This window comes from Hypomesus transpacificus, unplaced genomic scaffold, assembly GCF_021917145.1.
Source record: "Hypomesus transpacificus isolate Combined female unplaced genomic scaffold, fHypTra1 scaffold_118, whole genome shotgun sequence".
NCBI classification, from domain to species: Eukaryota; Metazoa; Chordata; class Actinopteri; order Osmeriformes; family Osmeridae; genus Hypomesus; species Hypomesus transpacificus.
The window spans coordinates 241,425-267,391 of NW_025813701.1; the positions used below are offsets into that span (position 1 = coordinate 241,425).

Here is a 25,967-nt window from a genome sequence, read left to right on the forward strand (position 1 = left end):
TCTGACTGTCAGACCTTTAAATAGGCTGACCGAGTGAAACTAGTTTGGCTACCGTAGGTCGCTTTCTTAGGCAAATTACGAATGAAATAGGCTTGTTTTGAAAGATCCTATATACTGGCTATCTTCAGCAGGCTCTTGTCTACGAAAAGCAGCCCTCCCTGAAGTTTTAGGAGTAGAATTGAGTGAAATACAATATTGTTTACACACTGCCAGTGAGCAAGCCGAATCTGTCTCTGAGGCTAAGTCAAAACAATGTACCCCCGGGACGCAGTCTCACTCCACTTGCAAGTTTTCGACAAAGTACAAAAATAATTGGATCATCTGGCTAAAAGCACAATTCCCAAATCTCCAAAAGGCTGCTCTCATCGACATTTTTGGTGTCGACCGAACTGTAAAATGGTGAACTTATGAACATGACGTGACCCAAACATGGCTGCCACATAAAGGCCGAAATATGCTTTTGTGTCTCCGTTTACGGATGGGCAGGCGCATGGATACGCACGGATACGGACGGATAGACTGCTTATGGTTCTCCGTAGGCTGTGAGTGCTGTAAACAATTCACCGGCAGAAGAGTAGGTGGCGTAACGGTTTTTGTTTAGACGTCGTTGAGTGTTTATTTACCTAGAAGTCGGAGCAAATAAAAAAATTAGCAGTTTCTTCAATAAAATACGCACATTTTCAGCAACTACACTGCCCATTTCTCGTCACATTTTAATTCAGATGCTGATTTACATGTTCCGTTTAGCTGAAATATGAATTGCAAATACTTTACAAGCAATGGCGGTCAAAGGATTCTGTTCTTCCTGCTATCACGGCAACCCCGCCCCTGACGCAAACGGTACTTAATACTGACCAATCACAGCCTCCGTAGCTCTCCGTAGCTACGACGGATAGTTAGAAAATTCAGGAGGTGCACGTCAAGCTCTCTGAGGCTGTCCGAGGGCTGACGGAGGGCTCGTAGAGGGCGTTCCACGGACACGTTCCCATGTGTCCTTTTTTCGAAAAACGCAGGACCATATATCGGCCTTAAGCCTATGCGGTCTCCCTGGCGCATAGGCTTATTACAAACACTTTCACGGCCCAAATCAAAATTCTGAGCCAACAGGTCTGTGGGGAATTGCTTGTTCTCATAAAAGCTGCCCTCCTCTACCTTTTTGATGAATTTGCCAAGATGCTAAATGATTCACTACAGTAGAGGGGAAAAAGCTAGCTACTTTTCGACTTTTCGGTTTTCCGTCACCTCAAACCATGATCTAAAGTGCTCAAACCTTCACCATAATTCAAGAGTAGTGTACTTTCACGAACCCAATCATTGATTCTAGCTTAAAATGTGTAAAAATAGGACTTACCGAACGTGGCTGCCTCCAACACGGCTATCGGGCGATTGAAAATAACAATGGCCTCTGGAAAAAAAAATTCTATTCGTAACGGCGAGCTGCGATTGGAAGCAAAATGAAACAGGAGCTAAAGACCAAGGGTGGGGGCTTGGTCAGCACACCATTTCCAGAAAGGATGTGGTCACCAAGTAGGGTGACCACCTGTGCCGCTTTGCGCTGAATCAAACAGCATTTTCAATATGCGACGTGCGGGACAAGGGGTGAAAATGCTGTGCGACACAATGCAAAGCGGGACAGGTGGTCACCCTAGTGTCAATGAGCAGGATGAGCCTGTTAGATTTGGAGCGCGCGCTGTGGAGAAATTCAATTGAATTTAATGATATAAAGACATATATACCCTGGCTTGACTGTCATCACGCACTCTTGCAGCACTGAACATTGCACTTATACCACTACTACATTGCACCTGCACTTTGCATACTTATTTACACTACTTATTTATTGCTGCTATTCTTCTCCCAAAAACATCACTCGCCATTGTGCTATAGTTTTTTATGCTAGCATGTTGTGCTAGCTAGCTATTTAAATAGAAACCGCTCTTGACTGTTATTGGCTAAAACAAAGGCATGCAAATATCCGATGGCTCTTCTTTCGTTGGCTCCCTTGGATAGACCTGGCTTACGTGTGTGCGTGTTTACGACATCAACCCAGATTGAAACACAACAACAGGATCTCTGGTCCTGGGGTCGTAAAATCTCCTTCACATAGGTGTCAACAAATGGTCACAAGACCTTGCGTCTCCCACCTATAGTCTTTGTCACACAGCATCTCCTTAAAACAACCAAAAACCCCCTCTTTTAAAGGTGCCAGTATGATACTCAGACTCCGTTACGGATGGGCGGGCCACCGGATAGGACGGATTAATGAGCATTTCTGTTGCCTTTATGGTTCTCCGAAGGCTGGGGGTGCTGAAAACAATTCACCGCCAGAACAGTAGGTGGAGAAGCGTTTTTTTGTCGAAAACGCTTTGCTTTATTGCGTCTTTGTAAGTTAGAAATCGTCATTGTTTATCTCGAACCTCTCATCACACATGTGACCCTCCTACCAGCTGTCACTAGTCAGACGATGAGTGCAGCAGGTGCAGTCACATAATATTATATTAAAGACTGTCTAATGCTACATAACCACCTGAAAGAGCAAACTTATCTCTATCATGGAAGGTATTGTTTGTGGGAAAATAGTAGCACTCTATAACAAAATGATATGCTTATCTTATATACACTATAGAAACTATTAAACGATTCCATGAAATGAATACGTTCTTATTTTCTTTGGTATTTTTGTGATTAGCAATGATGATTGCTGGGTAATATGGTTTGTGACATACCTGGAAATGGACGCAAAATGTTGTTGTGCAATGGCAAGTCTCTATTTGATCATGTGACGAGACGATACGATATAGACAAGGCTCTGGTTTTGTGAATTCATTTCTCCACCACCAAGTGTATAATCCAATGTGAAAAATGATAAACAAAAAGACTGATGTAACTGGAAACAAAAAGATCCATTCAAACTGTATGTACAGTTAAAACGTGAAAACGTAAGTGAAAATAAGTACAAGAAACATCGAAATAAGTAAAATAAACACGTGCAAAAAGGTAATAAAAACAAGGTGCAAAATAAGAAATGTTAACACTGTGTATATATATATATAAGTAATGTAATATAAAAAATATTTATAGATGGTGGTACGTATTTACAAAGCGCGGATGGTTAGCCTGGTTGTGATACAGCAGGGCGTAAATCTGAAGTTTTATCTCGCTTGCCGTGTCTTTGTGCAGTGTCTTTGCCAAGACACCTACACTATTGCCAAAATAAGTGTTTTCACACGGTGGTGGTGGTGGAGAAGGTTCCACAGGCGCAAAGTCCCTGTACATTTGGGCCCTGCGCTCCTCGACCCTTGCCATTGCCTCAATGACACTCTGGTCTTGCGCCGCCTGTCTTCTCTTTGGTGTGCTGGAGGCTTGAGGGGTGGATGGAGAGGGCGGAATCCTGGAGGGGTGCATGGAGTCAGAAACCTGGGTGGTGGGTGGCAGGTTGGCTCAACGGAAGCCTCGGGTGCTGGTGAGGATGACTCGGGGGAGGCCTCGGGTGCTGGTGAGGATGACTCAGGGGAGGCCTCATGTGCTGATGAAGAGGACTCGGGGGAGGCCTCATGGGCTGATGAAAAGGACTCGGGGGAGGCCTCAGGTGCTGAGGTGGCTGTTTCCTCCCTGCATAATGGCTCTGTAGGCTGTTTTATTATTTATAATAATAAAAGATAAGGTAGTTGTTGGTCTGTTAGCAATATGAAATTTGCATCTGGCTACAATTCAATCAATTCAACTTTATTTTCGCCATGTATACAAATACTAGGATTTGATTTGGTATTCTCCATTCAGGCTATAGCATCACAAATAACAACAAGACAACACAGAACAACAGTACAAAGACAGATAGTACCAGTATGAGCAAATTAATAAATAAGAATGGAGGTAGTGCAACACTAGTAATGTTAAATAAAGTGCCATAAAGTTTGTGTGTAAGAGCTATTTAGGAGGGCTATTGCTTGGGGGAAAAACTGTTGAGGTGACGTGATGTTTTGGTCATGATGGCCATGATGAAAGTTACATAACTCTATTCATTACATCAACCATGTAAGCCCTTTAAGAACAGGTAGTTGCTCTGTTATCAATATGAAAATTGCATACAACGACAATTTCTCTCTGCAGTGTGGCTCCCTCACTCTGATTAAACTGCTACCGCGAGCACAAAGAGGCTGTTCAGAAACCGAGAAATATTTACCTTATTGTCGTAGTTAGAGGACGTCTCCCGATGTTTGACGAACGGGTCCAACCACGACAGAAACGTTAGGATGGCAGGCATCTTCTTCCAGCCTGCGTCACCACTTCTGCAACCTCAACCTCCTCCATCGCGTTGCGCAGTCTTTAGGGTCCAGCTCTACAGATATTGATCGCCACGAATTGGCCGTCATTCGCGCATCTTTATAGTCTTTTATCAACGTGTTGAAGAGGTGAGGATATTTGTGTACCTCGTCAGCAATGCGCTCTAAGGTGTTGGTAATCTCCAACCTCCTGGGTTTTTTTGTGGATTTTAAACATGGCGGTGTTGTGATATAGGGAATGAAACAGGAAACGCGAGGTACAGAAATGTGAGATTCCGGAAATGATGTCGTTTGGAAATGATGTCGTAGCGGACCAATCACGGCCAAGGGGTATCCGTCGCTGTACAGCGCGGCATGACGGATCGACAGTAATGTCAACGGTGTACGGGAGAGCTCTCCGAGGGCCCCGGAGAGGGCATTCCAGGGCGTTCCATCTATGTGAAGGCCCTTCCCATGTGTCCGTAATCGTGAAGTACGCAATACCATATAACGGCCTTTAGTCCTCAGCCCCAAGATAAGGGTCTTGTATGTTAGTATGCTAGACCCTTTTTACTGGGGCACGTGCCCCAGTATAAATCTGGTGTGCCCCTGTAATAGTTTTTGTTTTACCCATTTACTTTATTAGTCAGTGCATTCATTATTGATAATCCCAGAAAAAGAAACCCAGTATCCTAATTAACGCTTGTAAAATCAACGCAGTTTCCAGAATTCCATGTCCGTGCGCTCTTCTGTGCATACTATAATAGCCACTGCAGCGCACACACAGAAGTCCAGGTGTCGGACTCGGCTCGCAAGTCAGAATTGAAGTAGGCTAAGAAAACATCACAAAACTAAAGAAAATGTTTCTCAATAATGGGCCAACCAATCACTTTTGACTCAAACATTATTAACAACATGAGACCAACGTATTATATTAGCCTACATGAAGCTCAAAAAACTGTATTTGAGCTCAAGTTATTATGAAAAATATTGGTGCACGCTCGCATTAACTATTAATGTTCCTACCAAATCTTATATCAAACTTGCGTCCCTGAACTGTATGTATAATGAAGAGAGGCCTGTGCCCCAGTAGAGTTTTATGTCTAGCAACGACCCTGGTTAGGCCTCTCTTTGCACCCAAGTAATACTGAACACAGAATCATTCTTATACAGGATAAGTTACATCTTCACTTTTTCCAACATATCCCTCCTGTTTTTCCTGAATAACATTTGTTATTCCAAAACCACACCAACACAGTCAATAAAATAAAAAATACATAAAATATATTTTTTTTATATATTTTTTAATAATAAATAAGACTACAGTGTTTCCCACACATAGACTAATTTGTGGCGGTGCGCCACAGAATCAACACCGGCCGCCACACATTGCGTTTTGTAAAATATTTGTTTTTATCGCTATTTAGGTTAAAACACGCAGCGTATTCGTTCAGCTGCATTTCCTTTCCCCTGCTCTCCCTCCGTCTCTCTGTCACTCATGCGTCTTTCTCACATATGCACAGTCACAACGTCAGCACACGTTAGCAACAACAACGCATACATATTCCGTTCTAGTAAGACCGACAGCTATATCAGCGAGCCTTTAGCATTAGTGCCGTAGCTAAAAGTCGAGAAAAGTTGAGGCTACTTTTCGCGAGGTACCTTACTCACATTTACATTTAGTCATTTAGCAGACGCTCTTATCCAGAGCTAATTACAGTACTCGAAGTTTCCCCTTCGTTCTTTTGGTGAGAAGTCTCAAGAGCTAGCTTACCCGGCGTCATGGAGCCAACCAGTTAAATAGTTGTTTAGCACTAGGGTTGCTACATGCATAATGCAGAAATAGTATGTTAGTTGTTGTTAATTTTGTGAAGGTGTGAATCATTTTGGATTAATATTTAATGTAACAAATTACTAACAAATTAACTGTAAAGAATTATTAACGAAGGAATTATTACGACCCCCCCCCCCCCCCCCCCCCCCCCCCCCCCCCCGTCTGACAACCCCCACCCCTCCCCGCCACAATTAGGTTTCTAATCTGTGGGAAACACTGGACTATACAGCATTATAGTCTAGTAGTGTGAATGATTGGATGACCGAGCACCACCTCTGAACCTCGCCAAAACAGAACTTCTCATCTTCCCGGACAAACCCTCCATCTCCCACGACCTTTCAATCACCCTGGGATCTGCGACCATGGATGATTAGCTCTCCCTCACGGCCCACATTACTGCGGCCTCCCGGTCGTGAAGGTTCACCCTCTACAACATCCGGAAGATCAGGAGATACTTGTCTGAGCACTCCACCCAGCTGCTTGTCCTCTGCTAGTTGGACTACTGCTGCTCGCTGGTCTCCCAGCATGCGCAACCCGCCCTCTTCAGAGGATTCAGAACGCAGCGGCACACCTGGTCTTCAATCTACCCAGATGCTCCCACGTTACTCCGCTCCTTATTTCCCTCCACTGGCTACCCATCACGCCCCGCATCAGATTCAAGACCCTGGTACTGACCTTCCGAGCAGTGAACAGGACTGCGCCCGACGACATCAAGTCTCTCCTACAGCCTTACACCCCCACCCGCCACCTATGGTCTTCTTCAGACAACCGCCTGGTGGTCCCACCGCTCAAGACCGCCCGGTCCCAACACAAGCTCTTCTCCTGCCTGGCCCCCCAGTGGTGGAATCAACTTCCCACCTCCATCAGAGACACAGACTGTCTCTCCACCTTCAAGAGAAGGCTCAAGACGCACTTGTTCCAGGAGTACAACGGTACTTAGGAATGGTTTGCTGAACCCAATGCTAGTTTCCTCAAGGATCACAATGACTCTTGCTTAGAGACTTGTTTGTTAGTGGTGACTGATTTAAACTGTTGTATTCGTTGCAAAATATTATATTTTAGTTAATCTTATTTTTATTTTTACTGTTGCTTGCTTTTTCTACAGGTACACTTGCACTTACTTAGAGATTCATGTTGTTTAATTGTAACTTGCTTAACTACATGCTCTTATGGTTCTTCCCTTTGTCACTTATTTTTTGGTTGTTCACAATGTGTGCTTCTTGTTTTGGCTACCCGCAATGCTTTGGGGCTATCTTGTTGTTATTATCAGTGACCTATGCACTTTGTAAAGCTCTCTCTTGGAAGTCGCTTTGGATAAAAGCGTCTGCTAAATGAATAAATGTAAATGATTGGACATAATGGGGAAACCCATGGTTTTGGGATAAAAACCTGTCATCACTCAGCAGAGTAGCCATTTGACGTCTGATGCATCCACCGGCAGACCTGGGGCCTCATGTATAAACGTTGCGTACGCACAAAAAGCTTACATACGCTAGTTTTCACGCACACTTTGTGAAATATAAAGATTTACTTGATATAAGAATGTGCGGGCCGTCATGGAACGTTTTAAGACGTGAGAATGTGCAGACCGTCCTCAAAGTCTTGTCTGGCTCTGTAACATGGCGAATTCTAACTGAAAAGTGTTGAAACTCACCAAACATTACAAAATAAAATTCCCACTACTACGTTTGACGTTGACTATTCAAAAAACATACAAATAAAAGTTTGATCATTAATATGGATGATCACATCAAAATGCCAAAACCCAAAACAGGAAAAGCTATATGCCTTCTGTTTAATCTGCTACCACTTAATAACTTTTGTTAAACTTGAGTGTGTGAAACGAACGACAAAATCACTGTTACGATGCGCCAACTTCAAATGCGTTTCTTAATTTAAAGTTTTACATCGGACCATTTCTTCTTAATGTCTGCCATGGTTCGGTTCTCCGAACCCACCGCATTTATGGCCCTATAATAATAGTAATGATTTTATTTGTAATGCACTTTACATTGAGCTAAATCTCAAAGTGCTACAGGTTAAAAACAAGAAAGGGCGCAAATAGTGACAGTTTTTCACTCCGCGGACTTTCTTTTGTCGCTAATACCTGATGACAGGCCGCCAAACAGTACACATTTTCTCACCTTCACCTCTGTTGTCAGAACCTCAATCTCAGTCTGTGATTTTTTTCTTTTTGCGTGTTTAGCCATTTTACCGTATTTTTTCGAATAAACGCTGCAGCGTTTATTAAATAACGTTAATTTTTGGTGCAGCGTTTATTCGAGGGCGGTGTTTATTCGAAGAAATACGGTAATTCAGACCAAAATGACCTCAGGAGGGCATTTATAGTACATCTGCATATTCATTTATGGGAGGAGGCAAGGCGGGGTCAGTGGCACGTGCGGTCAATCTCACATTGATTGTGATTTATAAAGGAAAGGTGCGCAGGACCTGGCGTACGACCAGTTTTATACATGTGAATATTTCTGTGCGTAGGTACTTTTCGAGTTTTGGCCCTACTTCCTCTTCTGGTATGAAAGCTGCGCAATCCTTTATGCATGAGGCCCCTGGACTTCATCTCAGATGTCCTTAACCACACAAAATCAAATAGAAACAAAGATTGTAACAAAGAAATCAATATAGAAATCAGGATATGAACATGCCTACTTGTTGTCTACATGGTCGTCTCTAAAACCATCAAACATTCAGTCAGGTTAATCTAAGACAGTTTAAACCAGGCCCTGATTGTGCTCTTCCTCTCCAGGTTAGGTGATGAGCATTTCTCTCCAGGTCAGGGAGTCATAAACCTTAGTTAACCAAACAAAACCTGTTTAACCCTTAAGTCACCCCAGATTTTGTCTCCAGATGTACTCACCCGTAAACTTATCTCCATTTTATAGATGGCAAAAGAAGCTCACCCTCCCTTGAAGGTGATCTCTTACAGAGCAGTTAGGACCCTCTTTTATTTTCTCTTTACTTACTCCCGCTCGGTTCTGTTTTTATGAAACACAGCATCTCATTAAATTTTTATGCCAACGATTGCCAGATCTATCTTCCATTGGAACAAAACAATGCCCACTCAGTCCAACCACTCACAGACTGTCTCAACGACATTAAAGCTGGGCTCTCATTCAACCTATTTTATCAAGACCTGACTTGGAGAAATGAATCCATGCTTTTATTACGACTCGTCTTGATTATTGTAACTCCTTGGACATAGGGATCAGTCAGACTTCCCTTGCCCATCTGCAGCTTGTGCAGAACTCTGCTGCGCGTCTGCTAACCCAGACCCGCAGGCGTGAGCACATCACTCCCACCCTGGCGTCCCTACACTGGCTCCCTGTGTACCACAGAATACATTTTAAACTTTTGTTATTTGTTATTAAATGCCTGAACAACCTTGCTCCACCATATTTATCCCATTTGCTTCATCTTGATCCCTAAGATCAGCCGACCAGCTGTTGCTGACAGTCCCTAAAATAAGGCTGAAGCTCAGAGGTGACAGAGCATTTGCCGCTGCTGCACCCAAGCTTTGGAATGAGCTACCTTTTAATGTCAGACAGGCCTCCTCGTTTCCTGTTTTTAAATCTCTTAAAAAAACGCACTTTTACTCCCTTGCCTGTAACTTACCTTAAATGTTCCGTTATTCCCTAAAAAATTTTTATATTTTTTTTTATATTTGTTTATTTTATGTCTCAATGTAAAGCACTTTGGCTTCCCCTGTGTTTTTTTAAATGACCTATATAAATAAAGTTGATTAATTAAGTCAACAGACATTTCTCTCCAGCCTGCTGCTAAGACACACATCCTGAAATATCTTTCTCTTACATGTTCTCAATTTCTGTTCAAATTAATATCAACTTTCTGTAGTGCAACAGGTTTCTCAAAAACAAAACATTAAGCTTTAATGCAAGTCCCACATAATAATTAATTAAGTCACATAAACGAAACAGTATTGTTATCACCTCTTCCACCAGTCTATAACTGTTCTCAAAACATTAAAACTTCTGCCCTGGAACATAACAAATCAACTGGAACATCTTTACGTAACTTGTAGAATATATACATTATTGGAATGTTTGTACCAACATTTTATTCTGCAGAAAGGATTCTAACATAAATCAAGATTAAAACTTCTGAATCTCTTTAACATTTACATTGTTACCAATGAAACAGTGAAATCAGTACGTCCATAGTCATAGCACCATTTAGTCCATGTGTATTTCAACATACAAAACGGAACGTCATTCCCAAGACAATGCCCATTGTTTCTCAAAGTCCAATTTGCTGAAATGGATGCCATGATTGTGTGTGCATGGTGATTGTGTAATCTTCTCATAGAAAATGTAGTCTAGTTGATTAAAACGGCAACCTCAATGCACTGTACTATAGGCACAGTGGAGATTTTTCCTTGATTTGACGCCATCAAACAAAGTACACGCTTTGCAATGACTTACATGTACCATGCTATCTCCTTATCACCTCTGAAACCAGCCAGGAATGACCCCATCCACCTCGGGTCATTTCCAGGACGTTTCAAATCCATCACCACAATCCAGTCTCCTTAGCGGACCTCTCACTGGATTAAGACAGCATTTCCTGTCTGTGAATTTCAGAACAAAGTAGACTACACAGTCATTTAAATTACATTCTCACAGAGGTCAGTTGAAAGCAACTGACTCGTCGTTGCCCATTCCTGAATCTTTAAATTTCTTCAGCTCAATAAAGTTCATGCATATTATGTTCTCTCTCAAATCGGGTATGCTAATTTTTTTTAATCTTGAATAGTTTGTAAATCCATATGCCATAAACACTCTTTTGTTATCTCCATCCCTCCTGTTTGAGACATGATTCATCCCATGGCTCAAATCAGCACATAACAAATAGGTTCTTTAGTAACATAAGTTCCTCCAGTGAATTTACATAACCCATCATTTTGGTGACACTTCTAGCATATCTCTCACGACAGTCGCATCCACATTTCCTAATGTTAAGACATCTCTTATGGCTGCTTCTTTTTCTACCACGTCTTTAGCATTCCCAGAAAAATGAAATCAATGTTATCAGTATGAACGTTTAGTAGAGCAAACAAATTCTTTATAATCGATATCTTCCCTTGTAGAGGTGATCATTCCCTTATTCATCCATTGTTGAGCAAACACATGTATAACAAGACAATACATCATCATTGGATATTTAACTACAATTAGTCATGCCTAGAAATTACAATCCGTTTCTTTGTTCCCTTATTCAAACAAAATCAACTGTTGGTCTAATTTATTTCACACCCAAAAACTTTTCATTCTTTCAAAACAGTTAAGTTTAAGACCTATATTGTTTCAGAATACTCTTTTTACCAAATTACACCGCTTTCTGTCAAAGATATAATAAAAACCATTGTTATTATTCCAAACCCAAATTTAATCTGTATGCTTCTTAAATGAAATATATAGACCACTTAATGTTCTTAATGTAACTATTAACCAAACATTTTTCTCTAGGTTAAATGTTCTCTCGGTTAGATAGGTTGAACTTCATAACTCGTTTTGCTGCAGTTCAAAACAAGTTTATTAGCCCAAACCATCAAAACCACAATTTATAAGACTTGATGAGTCTTCCCAAATTATTTCAGAATAAATGTTATAATAACCCTCTTCATGCACTAATACCATTAATTAATACAACCTCATCACAGCCTAACTGTTTATCCCAAACATTGTGCCAGGTTCTATTAACTCTCAAACAAAACTTAAAATCAAAATTACAATCAAACTCCTAATAAACGTACATTTTAGTTATTTTCTCTTTCTAATTTTGAACCAAATTGTATTTAATACCTTTATCAAAACTCTTAAAAACCCTAGATTTACTATTTTGACTTAAAATGTTAGCCCATATACCTTAAAAGTATATGCATATTTCCCTTTTCAAAACAGTGAACAAAACAGTGTTTAAACCAATCATCTCTTCACATCCACAAAACGTTCTCTTGGTTCATTTCATGATCCACTCTAAACCAATCTTTCATGTAACCATCTAATCACTTCCTCATCATTTTTCACTTTTCGTCCTTAAATCAAAATAACCCAAACTGGAAAAATGGCATCAATTGATTCCATGTCAATGGAAATATGATGTGCACGTGGTTATTAAAATCAGAAGTAGATAGTAATAAAGTTACAATTTCAAATTAAATCAAACCCTTAAACAAACCACATTCCTTTGCCAAATAAAAACAACCTTCCTGTCTAAACACAAACTTCCCGTAAGTTCCCATAACACACAAGGTTTTAAATCTCACTGTTTGAATTCTAAAGTAGCTTTTTACAAATTCTCTGACCACATTTGAATTTGCTTTAAACTATCGTTATCATAACTTTGTTTCATAAAATCCATGTTCGGACAGTTAAAACTGCTCTTCATGTTAGAATTACGCTACGACTCTAATCACGTCAATCAAACAATGCCCTTCAGACAAAAGAAAATGTAACAAAAAATGCTCCCTTTTTCTTTTTAAACTTGTAAGTTCAAAATTTAGTGTAACGTAGTGTAACATAAGCCCGTAAAACACAAAACCTCAGTCTTTAACTTCTCAAAGGTCTTATTAAAGCATGTAATACAGAATACTTTTAATATTCCTATATTATTCGCCAACCATCAAGCCCTCAGCATGCGTAATGCACGGACAACTTTCTCCATTCGAAATTTGTGGACCAAATTAACCCAAAATGAAAATATTTAATTAGACTATTTAGTAGTTTGCATAGCATATGGTTTAATGTAACACTTCTCATTTCTCAATTACTCTTAGTTTTTACTCAATGAATCAACTCAAATCACATTGTTTCTATCAGCGCGTATTTCAAACTTGAATCAAACAAACAGCCTCTGAGCGCCTGTTGAAAACAGCAGCGTGCTTTAGGACACATCTTTTTTTCAATTTTCTTTGACCAACACAGCTGGTTGGCGTTTACCTTCTATTCACTTAATTTAGCTAAAGTATAACTCTTCCAATTTATGAACCAGGGGTTTCATTTTTGAATTTGTATTGAATACCATCACACATCATGTATTTTCCACTCTATAAATACAAGTTCTGGTTAGAAAGGCTTCAAAAAAAGTTTGACTAGGATTTAGAACAAATGTTGATCACACATTTGTTAACCACCAAACTTCGAATTCATCTAAATGGACTATCTTTCAGCAATAATACTCACATAATTATGCAGAATTACACCCTCTGGGAACAGAGGGTGTAATTCATTACGTTGAGACCTTTGTAAGATCTCAACGTAACGGGACTCTATTTTAGCCCCACCTTTCTCCATCTTTCCTCAGAATTTCTGTAACTCATATAAAAAACGTTAGCAAATGTATCAAAATACTCATCACGTAAAATATTTCACAATTAACCAAATGAGTGTCAAATTCGCTCCAACTTCGTCTATTTCTCTAAATTTACGTCTTTGTCAATTTCAACGTCTGCGCATGTGCTATGCGGTTACTTATCCTGGATCTCAAATGTCAAGCTGCAATTCCTTTACTAGCCTGTACCCGCCGCCATCGCTGTTGAGTCTGTCTGTAAGTTTGTTAGCTACAAATATCATTGCCATAGTTGCAAATCTAACTTTCTGGACTCTTCTTTGTCTCAGGACAGAGCAGAATGCACTTCCTCCATGTTTTCACCGGAGAGTAGTTAGCCACAGCCTGGATCTTTTTCTCTCAGATCCCAAAGCTGTCCTAGCAATTTGTAAAATACTTTGTTCAACAGACAGCGGACTGGCAAATTTGCTAGAATCATGTCCTTCAATCATGTCCAGCCTTCTGATTTCTTTCTAGGGACAATTCTACCTTCTTATAACATGTAAAACGATTACCCATGGTTATATTTACAACAGAACCTCTATATTTACAATTCTATCAACTCTTAGTACTATTTCAATTTCAACATAAAACTGGTCATCTGGTGTACATATGCACCTAAGATTACCTACTCGTCAGAAAATATATCATATATATCAAGAGTTCTGGTTGGACAGGCCTTCAGAATGTTAATTTGAAAAGGCATTATTAATATTACTACCACCAAACTTTAACACATCTCAGCAGCATCAAACACATATGCAGCACCTTTGCCCTTATCAACAATGGCGAAACATCTTTAATCTTTTATGTGCGGTACATGCGACATGGCCTATTTACGTCACCGGGTATATCTGCTACAACATCAGTTTTTGTACATAATCGATCACTAGGTCCTAGTAAAATAGGATACCATATACTCGCTTCACTGGGTCTTTCACCGGGTCTTGGCTAATATGTGACCTCAGTGCATTTTTAACGACTCAACTCTGGATTTTTAAAATACATTTAGAACACAAAGGTTGACTATATTATATGTAATATATACAATTGTATTCTTACCTTGTCCATCGAAAGCTGTGCCTCAAAGCTAGTCCAGAATTCCGTCACCTTTCCACCACCCCCCCCCTCTTTTTAAACAGCCATATTTGCTGCGAGGTTCTCCATTGTCGTGCACGTCGGCACGATTTCAGTTCTGGATGATGGAAAGGATGTTGGATGTCGGTGAACAAGTTTAAGAAAGCTTTATTGCTTGCGGCCGGCCCACAAGGAGACAAAAACATCACACACCATTGTGCTACAAAGTTTGTCTGCTAGCATGTTGTGCGTGCTAGCTATTTAAACAGAAACCGCTCTTGACTGTTATTGGCTAAAACAAAAGCATGCAAATATCCAATGGCTCTTCTTTCATTCGCTCCCTTGCATAGACCTGGCGCGCGTGTGTGCGTGTTTACGACATCAACCCAGATTGAAACACAACAACAGGATCTCTGGGGTCGTAAAAGCTCCTTCACATAGGTGTCAACAAATGGTCACAAGACCTTACGTCTCCACCTATAGTCTTTGTCACACAGTATCTCCTTAAAAAAAACAACCCCCCCCCCCTTCTTAGTCCTCAGCCCCAAGATAAGGGTCTTGTATGTTTACTCAGAGTCCAAATTTGGGGTTAGGCCTCTCTTTGCACCCAAGTACTACTGAACACAGAATCATTCTAATACAGGATAACAGTTACATCTTCAATTTTTCCAACAGTTTCCTCCTACCGGAGGAACCCTAATAAAACTAGAGAGGGTACAATTTCTGGGGAAATTGAATGGTGTGTTACTTGCGTCGGTTGCAGATGGGTCCGTTTATTAACTGTAATTTTTACAACTGATATTTCTGTATTGTTTATATAAAAATGCTGACTTATTATTTATGAAGATTGCATAGATTTAAAGGCCTACATTTGTTGCTGCTCATTTACAATTCAAAATACAAAAAGTGAAGTGTAGAATGAAGAATGGGAAGCCACCTCCCTGAAATGAGTTTGCACCAAGCCCCAACCCCTCGCCTCTCGGCTTGAGGCAACAGCACCGGTGGATGTAGGTGGTATTGCATTTCCGATTTTCTACCCGACTCGTCCGGTTGTTTTATTCTATTAACTACAGTCAACATATCTAAAACTATCTCCCCCCCAAAAAATTGTTAGATTCTCAAACCTGGCTCATACTACTTGCTTTTTCATAGAATAATTTTTCCAGATTTTTGCAAAGTTTAAAACCAATCCGAAATGGGTAAACTAGCAGCCCATTTATCTGCTTACGTCAAGAAAAGTTGCCTGGAAACGTGTTCGCGAATACGAACAGGGGACGGGCACAAAAGGGAACATCAGCAAATCGCTGAATTGCCTGAACTGAATGAGAACAAGGAGAAAGGGCTTGATAATCTACAGTTGCCTGCCTTTATTGTAGCACATTTTACAAATGGTTGCACACGTACATGACGGTTGTTTGTAGAGTTTATGTCCGTTATTTTAAAGCAGATTTAACCATTTTGTTATGAACGCTCTTATGCTCACGGCATGACAAACGTAATTATGGCATAATATAATTAGTTGTAATATCGTACCGCTTGTTACTGCGTCATTATTGATTGTTGACAGTTTATTCTGGAGCAAAGACGAATATGAATAAATCATGTCTGATAGCCACAATATGGTCGTTACATTGTTATAACTTTGTTAACACTACAACGATGGCATTAACAATAAGCTAGTAATAGTAAACAACACTCATTTAAAAATTAACATAGGTAGGCTATAGGCTTAATTTAGCTTGCTTTGCAAAGCTAGAACAACGACGGAGCCAGATATTCAAGTTTACAGTTTATTTATCCAACACAATACAGCAGTCAAACTATAAACACGAAGCAAAAAGAACAACGTATAGGCCCTGCACGTATAATACTACACTACTAATAGTATTGATCTTTGTAACGTTCACATTAGGGCTGTCCCCGACTAAGATTTTCTTTGGTCGACCAAGACTCGACTAAAACGTCGGAAAATCGACTTATCGAAATTTGAAACGCTTAAAAACTAACTAAATGCACAAACATTTTCGGGATCTGACTCAATGGCAGCTGGACATTGCAGATTCAGCCGCTAAAAGCCTACAATAATAAGACTTGTATCACCAGTCCTGTTGTAACCAAATGCAGATGGTATTTAGTATCTCTTACAATGTACTAAATAAAAAATATTGTTTGTTTAACATGCAAATCATCAGAGAGCGCTTATCACTGCCTGAACTTGCAGCATGCAAATTTACGTAAAAGCTGAGTGGGGAACGGTGCAACAGAGAAATATTTTGTTGTCTTGGCCGGAGAAGATAATGTCATTCAATTTGGATCTTATAATAGGCATATTCATTTTTCAACCCAGCGCGTTGGCATAAGCGAAGTAGGGCAAGGCCAACTTACGTTTTTCAGGTGGTAGGCTACATCCTATTCAACGTGGAACTATGAAAAATAAAACCGTTGTTGGCAGAGTTTGCATTCAATGTTTTTCGAGTCACCCGGTACTTTGTAAATGTACTTTAATGAAATGCTGCCATACCACAGATTTATTTGCCATTTTGACTAATAATATCGACAAAGTAGTCTATGGCAGAGTTTGTAGTTCTGCAGCCAATTGCGCTCGTGCCATGTGCAAAATACCAAACCAAAAAAAAGCGCAGAATAACGAAAGGGGAAATAGTAACACCTTTTCTTTTAAATTATATATTTTTTGAGTTGCTTTATTTGTCTTAAATAATATAGTCTAAAATGTCTGTAGAACATTTAGTTAATTCAGCAATGATGACACAAGCGGGAATCAGATCTCACACTGCAATACGGCAGCTCGACAAAAAAAAATCTTAGTCGACCAAGAGCATATCGACCAGAAAATCGACTAGTCGACTGAGTGGGGACAGCCTTAGTTCACATGTATCTGCTTCTTGATTGGACTTGTACCACATTTTGATAGTTTTCTGCTATGCCTTAGCTCCAGCTCACAAGCTCGCGACTGGTTGTCGCAAAGTATGACAGGGTAAGACAGGCAAGAGTGACATTTCCCTCTCCACCCCCCCCACCCCCCGCAGGAATTATTTATTTATTTGTAATTATTAGTGTTTAGGTTATTTTGTTAATTGTTATTATTAATTGTTCTGACGTGCACAACAAAATATTTGACACATGGCAGTGACAATTCAACCAAATACAATGTATTCATTTCCGCAAGCACGCGAGTGCGTGAGAGAGAGAGACATGAGAACAAACACCTCACACCAAGGGAAATCTGATCAAATAATCTATAGAAACATCTAGATAATCGGGACATGACCTATCGGAAGGGGGAAATAGGCCCGATTATTCTGTGGTGTGTACCCAGCATAAATTAGCCTACAGACATTCATGAAAATCTGATGCTGATTATCTGGGAAACATTTTCTAACAGTAGTCATGTTATCCTTGTTTGTGTCTAACAAGTTGTGAATTTGTTGTAACATTAAAACAGGAGATCATGACAGACTTACTCTGTGCTGATGATCGAGCTCCAGTGGTTTCCTCTGTGAGTGAACAAAACTTTCGGAAGATGTTGTAGCAGAAACACGTGAACAATTCCTGGATATTCTTTTTTTCCATTGGTTGGTTGAGTCCCCTTTGTAACCTCTTAACCTTAACTTAACCTTAACCTCTTAAACCGTTCAACGTAGAGACAGTTGAGATTTTCTCAACTTCATGCAAATGAGGAGCGATTTTCGCTAGCGTTTTCTTGTTTCTCATAACGTCGTGTAGGGGGTTAAATATAGGCCAAACAACCAAAACGAATTCCCCTATAGTTGGAAGGAAGATGGGAAACTGAACAGTATATTATCAGCATGAATCAAATAATGCCAATACAAATATAATTCCAGTTATTTGACTCTATGGGTTAAATCAGAGCAAGAATGGTCAAAGTAAGTTTAAAATTAATGAAGCACGCATTTAATAACATTTCAAATGAATGAAATCAATTACAAGGCAAACATGTTACAAAATGAAGGTTAACTCTTACCTACACTACAATAATTATTCTAAACCAGAGATAGAAAGCAAAAGGTGAACAAGGAGTAGGAGTAGTAATGGAGAACTGAGGAGAATGTCTCAGGAGATGAAGAATCCACAGAACAATGCATTACAATTCCCTTTATACACAAGGACAACCAATCAGACTAAGGGTGAATCCCAATACTCCCCCTTACCCCTTACCCCTTCCCCTTGGCCCTCGAAAGTAAGGGGTAAGGGCTACATAGCCCTAGGAAATGGGACGCCACTTGGTTACAGGTACGTCATCTAGCACGTATCGATATCTCCAAAGCAAGTAGCGTTATGCACTGATATTAAACGAAATTCGCTGCTAATGGAGTTTACTTAGAACTGTAGACATGCTAGTCAAAGAAATGCGGGACTGTTGTGCAATTCAGAACTGTAACATTAACGTACCAAACTAGCGATTTTTAGAAACGTTTCAATTAGGAAAATGGTTGCAAATATATATGTTCATGACTGTATATAACACAAAACAAGACTGTCATCATTTTTTTATCAATTAATTAAGCCGATAATATAACATTTATCGGACTCTCTGGATGATTTGGTCGCCATTGTTGCCGGTCGCGCAGTTTTAACATAGCCCTAGGTTTCAAGTAAGCTCCCGATCTTACTTGGTTTTAAGGGGTGTATACCCCTTAGTCTTAGCCCTTCCCCTAGCTCCAAAAGAGTATTGGGACACCACTAGCTCTCACGGGAACGCGCAAAACTAAGGGGAAGGGGTAAGGGGAAGGGGTAAGGGGGAGTTTTGGGATTCGGCCTAAGTCTTGAATGGGGTGTGAGGGCCATCAAGTTGAGACCATCCAGAAACTCCAGACTTTAGCATATGAGAGGTGGAGGCAGGTTGACACCCACCCTTACAGTAGCAACCATGGTAAACATTTCTAGCTCTCAGTTTCAATATGGAGGAGAAACTAATCGCTTGTGTGGCTGCATATCCAGTCCTGTACGATACGTCTCTGTGTTTGTACAGAGACATTAATAAAAAGAATGAGACCTGGCGCAGGGTTGCCGACGTCGGTGCTCCTGGTGTTTTTTTTGTACTTTTAAATTCAGTCTCACATTAGTCACATCACGTAACTTTGTTCTGTGGTAACTAGCCTAGTTAGCCCGTCTGGGACTCCCTCGTCGTATCGACAGATTAGCAGATACTTAATTAACTACAACTCTGCATTAATCTGTCTGACACGCCCCTGAGCGTGGTGCAATCTGGGAAGGCGAGCGATGGCAAGCGATTCGCGTTGCTGCAGTGGACACGCACCGTGACAGTTGTCGAACCTCGGATTGAAGAGGAACAATGCAGGTTCCATTTTGGTCATGGAACAATCAGATCTTCGCTCTCGCAAGGATCTTGGAGGGGTCTGGAAGTATGCCTATCCAGTCTGTGTTTTGTGGATCTGGAGAAGTTGTATGACCGGGTCCCCCCGGAGATACTGTGGGAGGTGCTGCGGGAGTATTGAGTGAGGGGCCTTCTTGGGATGATCCAATCCATGTACACCCAAAACTAGAGCTGTGTCTGGGTCCTCGGCACAAAGTCAAGTTTGTTCTGTGTGGGGGTTGATCTCCGCCAGGGTTGCGCTTTTGTCACCAATCCTGTTTGTGATGTTCATGGATAGGATATCGATGCTTAGTCGAGGTGGGGGAAGGGTTGCGGTTTGGTGGGCTGGGGATTTCATCACTGCTTTTTGCGGATGATGTGGTCTTCCTGTCATCATCAAATTCCAACATCCTTGTCATTGTAATAAAGGTACACTTCTGTGAAGTGACACCATTAAGACATCCAAGCATTACAAAGCAGGATGATGATGTAAAGTGAAATCTCTCTATTCTGCTCTCTGTCTCTTTCATTGTCAGTCTTGTCCTCGCTGTTTCTCTGGTCGAGTCATAGTGACATAGGAACGCCCCCCGTTACAGATTGCAGTTACATTTCAGTTACAAATGGAATGTTGCGGTACTCATGTCGGTAATTGTTAGTGTTTTGATGCATTTTGTCCTTTAGGGTGCAGGTATGTCAGCAAGGCTGCCCCACAAGCTAAGGTGGAGTTTGAGTATGATGGTCCCTCCATGAAGACAAAAGTACCTGGACCACGATCAAAGGTACAGGACACACACACACAAACACTATCCAGTTTGTAGGGGTGTTTACTCAGATTTTCCCTCAGTGGTACAGAGCAAACATGACACGTCACTCCATGACCACGAATTGAGTATCAAAGAACTCAAAATGTATTTTATGCATTTAAGTTAATATTGTTTGTGTAACAGCTCAGAAATGGTTTAGTAAGATCTTGTGAGACATCCATTTGACGTTTATAAGAACCAGCATCGAGGAACTATGACATTCTATGCATACAGGTTAAAATGCACTTGAAAGTCAGTTAAAAGGGTTAGGGTTAAAACTCGTCCTCCAAACATCTCTTTCTCTTCCACAGGAACTCACTAAACAGCTTGGAGATATCCAGGTAAGCATTCAATAGTTTTTGTTTCTCCTTACAGTATATTTGAGGTTGCATGTGTCCTGTACTTTCTTTCTGTGCATGTGCAGACTTGCATACTTAGGAGTCTATTAACTCAGACCATATAGACCACAACACTAAGCTAGGTTATTTTTTCTGCAATTGGCAGCACACTGAGGTTACATGAGGGAGAAGGCCTTTGTACTGAGCATAATTTACATAACCCCCCCCCCACACACACACAGACACACACACGCACACACTCCTCACTTTCAGACAAGAGCAGAGAATTACATGTGTGTGTGTGTGTAGGGGCCATATAGCATTCTGTAAGAGTTATCTTTCTCGGACGGAAGTTGATACTAAAGAGTAATTTTTCCCTCGTCTTCGAGGGTTTAAGTTGGTTTTGGTGCAGTTCAATGGGCATCTATTCAGCCCTCTGTGATGTTGCTTGCATAAAGGGCTATGCACATACAATTTGATTTGAGTGCCTGATGCAGCATGTTGCAGGGATGTGGGTCAAATGTTGGGGTGTATACTCTGTGTGCCTCGGACATATCTGGGTTAGCGAGCAGAAGCAGACGTACTCATTCACTGTGTATGAGCCGTCTGATTGAATGGGACAGGCACATAATCTGTGTGTGTGTGCGGTTGTGTCTGCACGCACCCATGTGCATACTGCATAGATATCTTGTCCTATCTCTTATCTAACCTTCATTCTGGTTGTGCAAGAGCTCATTCATTTGTCTGTAATTTGTGCTGTGTATAGGTGCCTATATATTGACCGTGTATATGTGTGGTATACTCAAGCACTATAGATGCACTATAGATGCACTCTCCTGCACCAGTATGGTCAACCACACATTTTCCCTGGGGTGGTGGGGGGCTGGTTGGTTTATGTCATAATGGTCTGACAAGCAAACAGGACTTTGCAAAATTAGACTTGAGCCCCCTTGCATCATTGGAGATGTTCTGATTGGTGTTGAAAGGAACCAGTCAGTCTCCTTTTAAGGACCCTTTATTAGCTATTATCTGACAGTACATTTCATAATCTTCTCTCTGACCAAAACTGTGTAGACTTATCCACATTGGTCAACCAAACAAGTTTCTTTACTTACTATGCATAGATTTGTCCTGGCCGTTAGTTGGGACAAACCATAGAAAGCAACCCTAACCATCATAACTGCTAGCAGAAGTACAAAATGTACAATTGTTTTTACTACTACTTCGCTGAGATGTTAGAAATTCAACAAAATTCAACGAATTGTTTTGAATAAACCACTGAGTAAATGGAATGCACTTATGGACCCCTCGGAAATTATAGATTTGGTTGAGCATTCCCTTTTCCCTTTCTTCACATCTACATCCTTCTCGTTCCCTAGAATGTGGGAGCAATTAACTTCTTCTGCAACTATGAGGAGAGCAAAGGGAACTATCTGGTTGATGTGGATGGAAATCGCATGCTGGACGTCTACACCCAGATCTCCTCTATTCCTATTGGTGAGTACCCAAAAAGTCCTTTGCTTCCTTTGGTGAATGCTTAGATCTCCCGCTATCCTCTTGGCCAGATCATTTGTTTGACTTTGTTAGCCAAAGTATTTAGCACTTTCTGTTTAACATGGTGGATTGAGCCACAATGTATACTGACCCACGATTTAGCAGGATTATGCTATTTTTATGATCTATGATCCATTTTGCTCCTACACTGCTGAAAATATCTGAGTGGCATATGGTGTACTGCACTGTATTATAGCCTTTGAAGAAACTGTGTGCTACTCGATGGATGGAGTCTGGGAAAAAAATGCAATCTGTGTTGGAGCAGGATGCGTTGATTTATTAATATTGTATGTGGCAGACTGGCGGTACTGTACTAGCTAGGGGGCAATTGTGTGTGTTTTGTCAGTTTGTTTCTATCAAAAAGGTGGTCCCACTATATTCAGCACTCTGTTTGAGATGATGATAAATATTTGTGTAGTACTTTCAAATCAAACAACCGAAACTGGAATACTGGGGTGGTGGCCGAGAAAAGGAGATGACAGAACAAAGAGATGCAAAAATACACTTTTAACACAGATGTGTTAAATTGTATGATTATGCTTTCTGGTAGTTTGCAACCTGGGCCACACAGTGCTGTTCTGCTGTCCACCAGTTATGCAACAGTGTTGCCGACACGCACACACTACTCCACAGCTGTTGTCGAATGACTCACGACCTCTTGGGTATTGTCGTAAACTGACCAGATAGCAAACATCATGCGCTGAATTGGGGAGGAAATGGAGAGCGTTGTTACAACAAAGCAACGTTACTGTAGATTCTAAAAAGACATTGGCACAGGTTACCAATGCCCGTAGTGAAGTTAAACCTATCCTTAGACTCAAGTCAGTCATCATTCTCCTTCAATCACAAAATGGTGTTAGGTTGACGTAAAATTGATAACTGCTGTAAAAGTAACCCATTAGAGTTGTAAGGGTGACCAGATGATCATCCTGACGGAAATGACCCGTTACAGTCATAGACCACCTATTAAGCCATTATATGGTTTATCAAGCATTAAACAATGACCATGTACCCTTACATAACCAAGCAAAGTTTCAGGGCTTTCTTATAAGCCAAATTAAGACATACACACACACACATGCGCGCACTCCACTAACCTGAACCCAATGAGATTTCCTCACCATTTGAAAAACCTTGCGCCCATTGTATCACTGTCCAGGCATCTCCGCCATGGTTGGAAAACAAATTTGACTTTAGTGTACATTTATCACTTGTGACCGACAATGGATTTGAACAAAATAAAACTTCATAATGAGTCAAGTGCTCAAGCTTTTGTGCATCAGCAAGTAATTATGTTGTGGAGAATGATCATTGCGTGCATACTTTGTTTTTCTGTGTGCTTTTTCATCTGCTTATTATTCAGTTCTCTATTTTGTCTTTGTCTCTTTCTCTCTGTCTGGCATGTGTTGTTGAGGAGTACAAGTGGTCTGAAATGCTGAGATAAAGCCATGTGGGGTAAACACACGTTTGAGTTCTTGTTAGTTTGTGTATTTGGGGTGCCTCTACTGGATCCAGACTCCAGATTATCGTTCTTAGCATGCAAATGCTATCACTTCCATGCAAAACAAAACTCTCAGCAACCTACATCCACAGTCTATCCATCTCGTTTTCTCTACTGGACAAGCTTCAGATCCAAAGAGCCCTATTCAGGGAAATATTGTTTTTTAATTATTGATGGAAAGTGGGATAAAACAATTTGGTCCAGATTGGTCAACATTATTATATCTCAGTGATAGATGGAATGGAGGTTTGGTGGGCTTAGGTTTGCTCTAGAGATCAAAAGTTTTGTCAAACGTGTAGATTAATTTCCTCTGAGCCATTTGACCTGAAATGCAGTCTGTGTTTCTGTCATTTCACTATGACTTTGCATACCAATAGGTTCTTAAAGCAAGTGTTTAATTAATAAATAAAAAAAAGTAGTAAAGCTTTGTCACAAATATGTTTGCTGTTTTTGGAGTCTGAGTCAGTAGTAGAGACGTGTGTAGTCAGTCTATGTTGGGTCCAGCTTCCCACACCAAAAACCTAAACAAAAATAGAGGGTACAATTTCTGCGACAAACTTTTTGCCACAAAAACATTGTAACCGTGCAACAGAACGTAAATGAAAATACAAGCAACGCAATCGCTACCAAAACAAACCTTTTGACACCGACGTTGTCTATGTAGTCCAAATATTGAGGGATCCTTAGGGGTGGGAAAATAAATATTACAAAATATATATGAGAGAGAACTAAGGTTGTGCCTTTGCCGAATGCAAACCACACCCAACAATCGACAATGCTCATTGTTCATCTCAATCTCTCTTATTTTTTTTGCGTAGCTTCTCTGGAAAGTACAGTCATTGTTGAATGTCTGCATGTTGTTTTTTTCCCCATTGAGGCTAGTGCCCTTCTCTGATAAGAGGTGGAACTGCTTTACATTTACATTTACATTTAGTCATTTAGCAGACGCTCTTATCCAGAGCAACCTACAGTAAGTACAGGGACATTCCCCCAGAGGCAAGTAGGGTGAAGTGCCTTGCCCAAGGACACAACGTCATTTGGCTTAGCGGGGAATCGATCTTGCAACCTTCTGATTACTGTTCCGACTCCCTCACCGCTCAGCCATCTGACTCGCTTTGCAGACCTTTATGTAAGGTTGGTATGTAAGTTGACTTTTTTCAAACTTCAAATAACAGTTGTCAAATAGACGAACTTGTGTGTTAAACATAATGTAAGGACGTTATAGGATTTCTTTGAATAAAATGGACATTGCTGAGTTTTGTTTTACATGATGGAGGTCATGCGCATACATAATACACAGTACACAGTACACACACACACACCTACAACAATGGAGTCTGTTATTGCTCTTTTGCAATTTTTTGTGTGATGCTGTTATTCTGTTGTTTGTACAGTGTTTCCCACACATAGACTTATTTGTGGCGGTGTGCCACAGAATCAACACCGGCCGCCACACATTGCGTTTCGTAAAATATTTTTTTTATCGCTATTTAGGTTAAAACACGCAGCGTATTCGTTCAGCTGCATTTCCTTTCCCCTGCTCTCCCTCCGTCTCTCTGTCACTCATGCGTCTTTCTCACATATGCACGCAGTCACAACGTCAGCACACGTTAGCAACAATGCATACATATGCCGTTCTAGTAAGATCGACTGCTATATCAGCGAGCCTTCAGCATTAGTGCCGTAGCTAAAAGTTGAGGCTACTTTTCGCTAGGTAGCTTACTCACATTTACATTTAGTCATTTAGCAGACGCTCTTATCCAGAGCGACTTACAATACTCGAAGTTTCCCCTTCGTTCTTTTGGTGAGAAGTCTCAAGAGCTAGCTACTTACTCGGCGTCATGGAGCCGACCAGTTAAATAGTTGTTTAGCACTAGCGT

At 40.7% G+C, this 25,967-nt stretch overlaps 1 protein-coding gene across 4 annotated transcripts in view; it reads left to right on the forward strand.

Moving 5' to 3' along the window:
- abat (4-aminobutyrate aminotransferase) overlaps positions 1–25,967 on the forward strand; it is a 96,430-nt gene that overhangs the window by 45,298 nt on the left and 25,165 nt on the right. For all 4 annotated transcript variants that reach the window (XM_047050527.1, XM_047050528.1, XM_047050530.1 and 1 more), the window contains 3 exons: positions 20,573–20,670; positions 21,006–21,035; positions 22,412–22,529. In XM_047050527.1, coding sequence (XP_046906483.1) covers positions 20,573–20,670; positions 21,006–21,035; positions 22,412–22,529 — 246 coding nt within the window. The remainder of the gene's footprint in view (positions 1–20,572; positions 20,671–21,005; positions 21,036–22,411; positions 22,530–25,967) is intronic.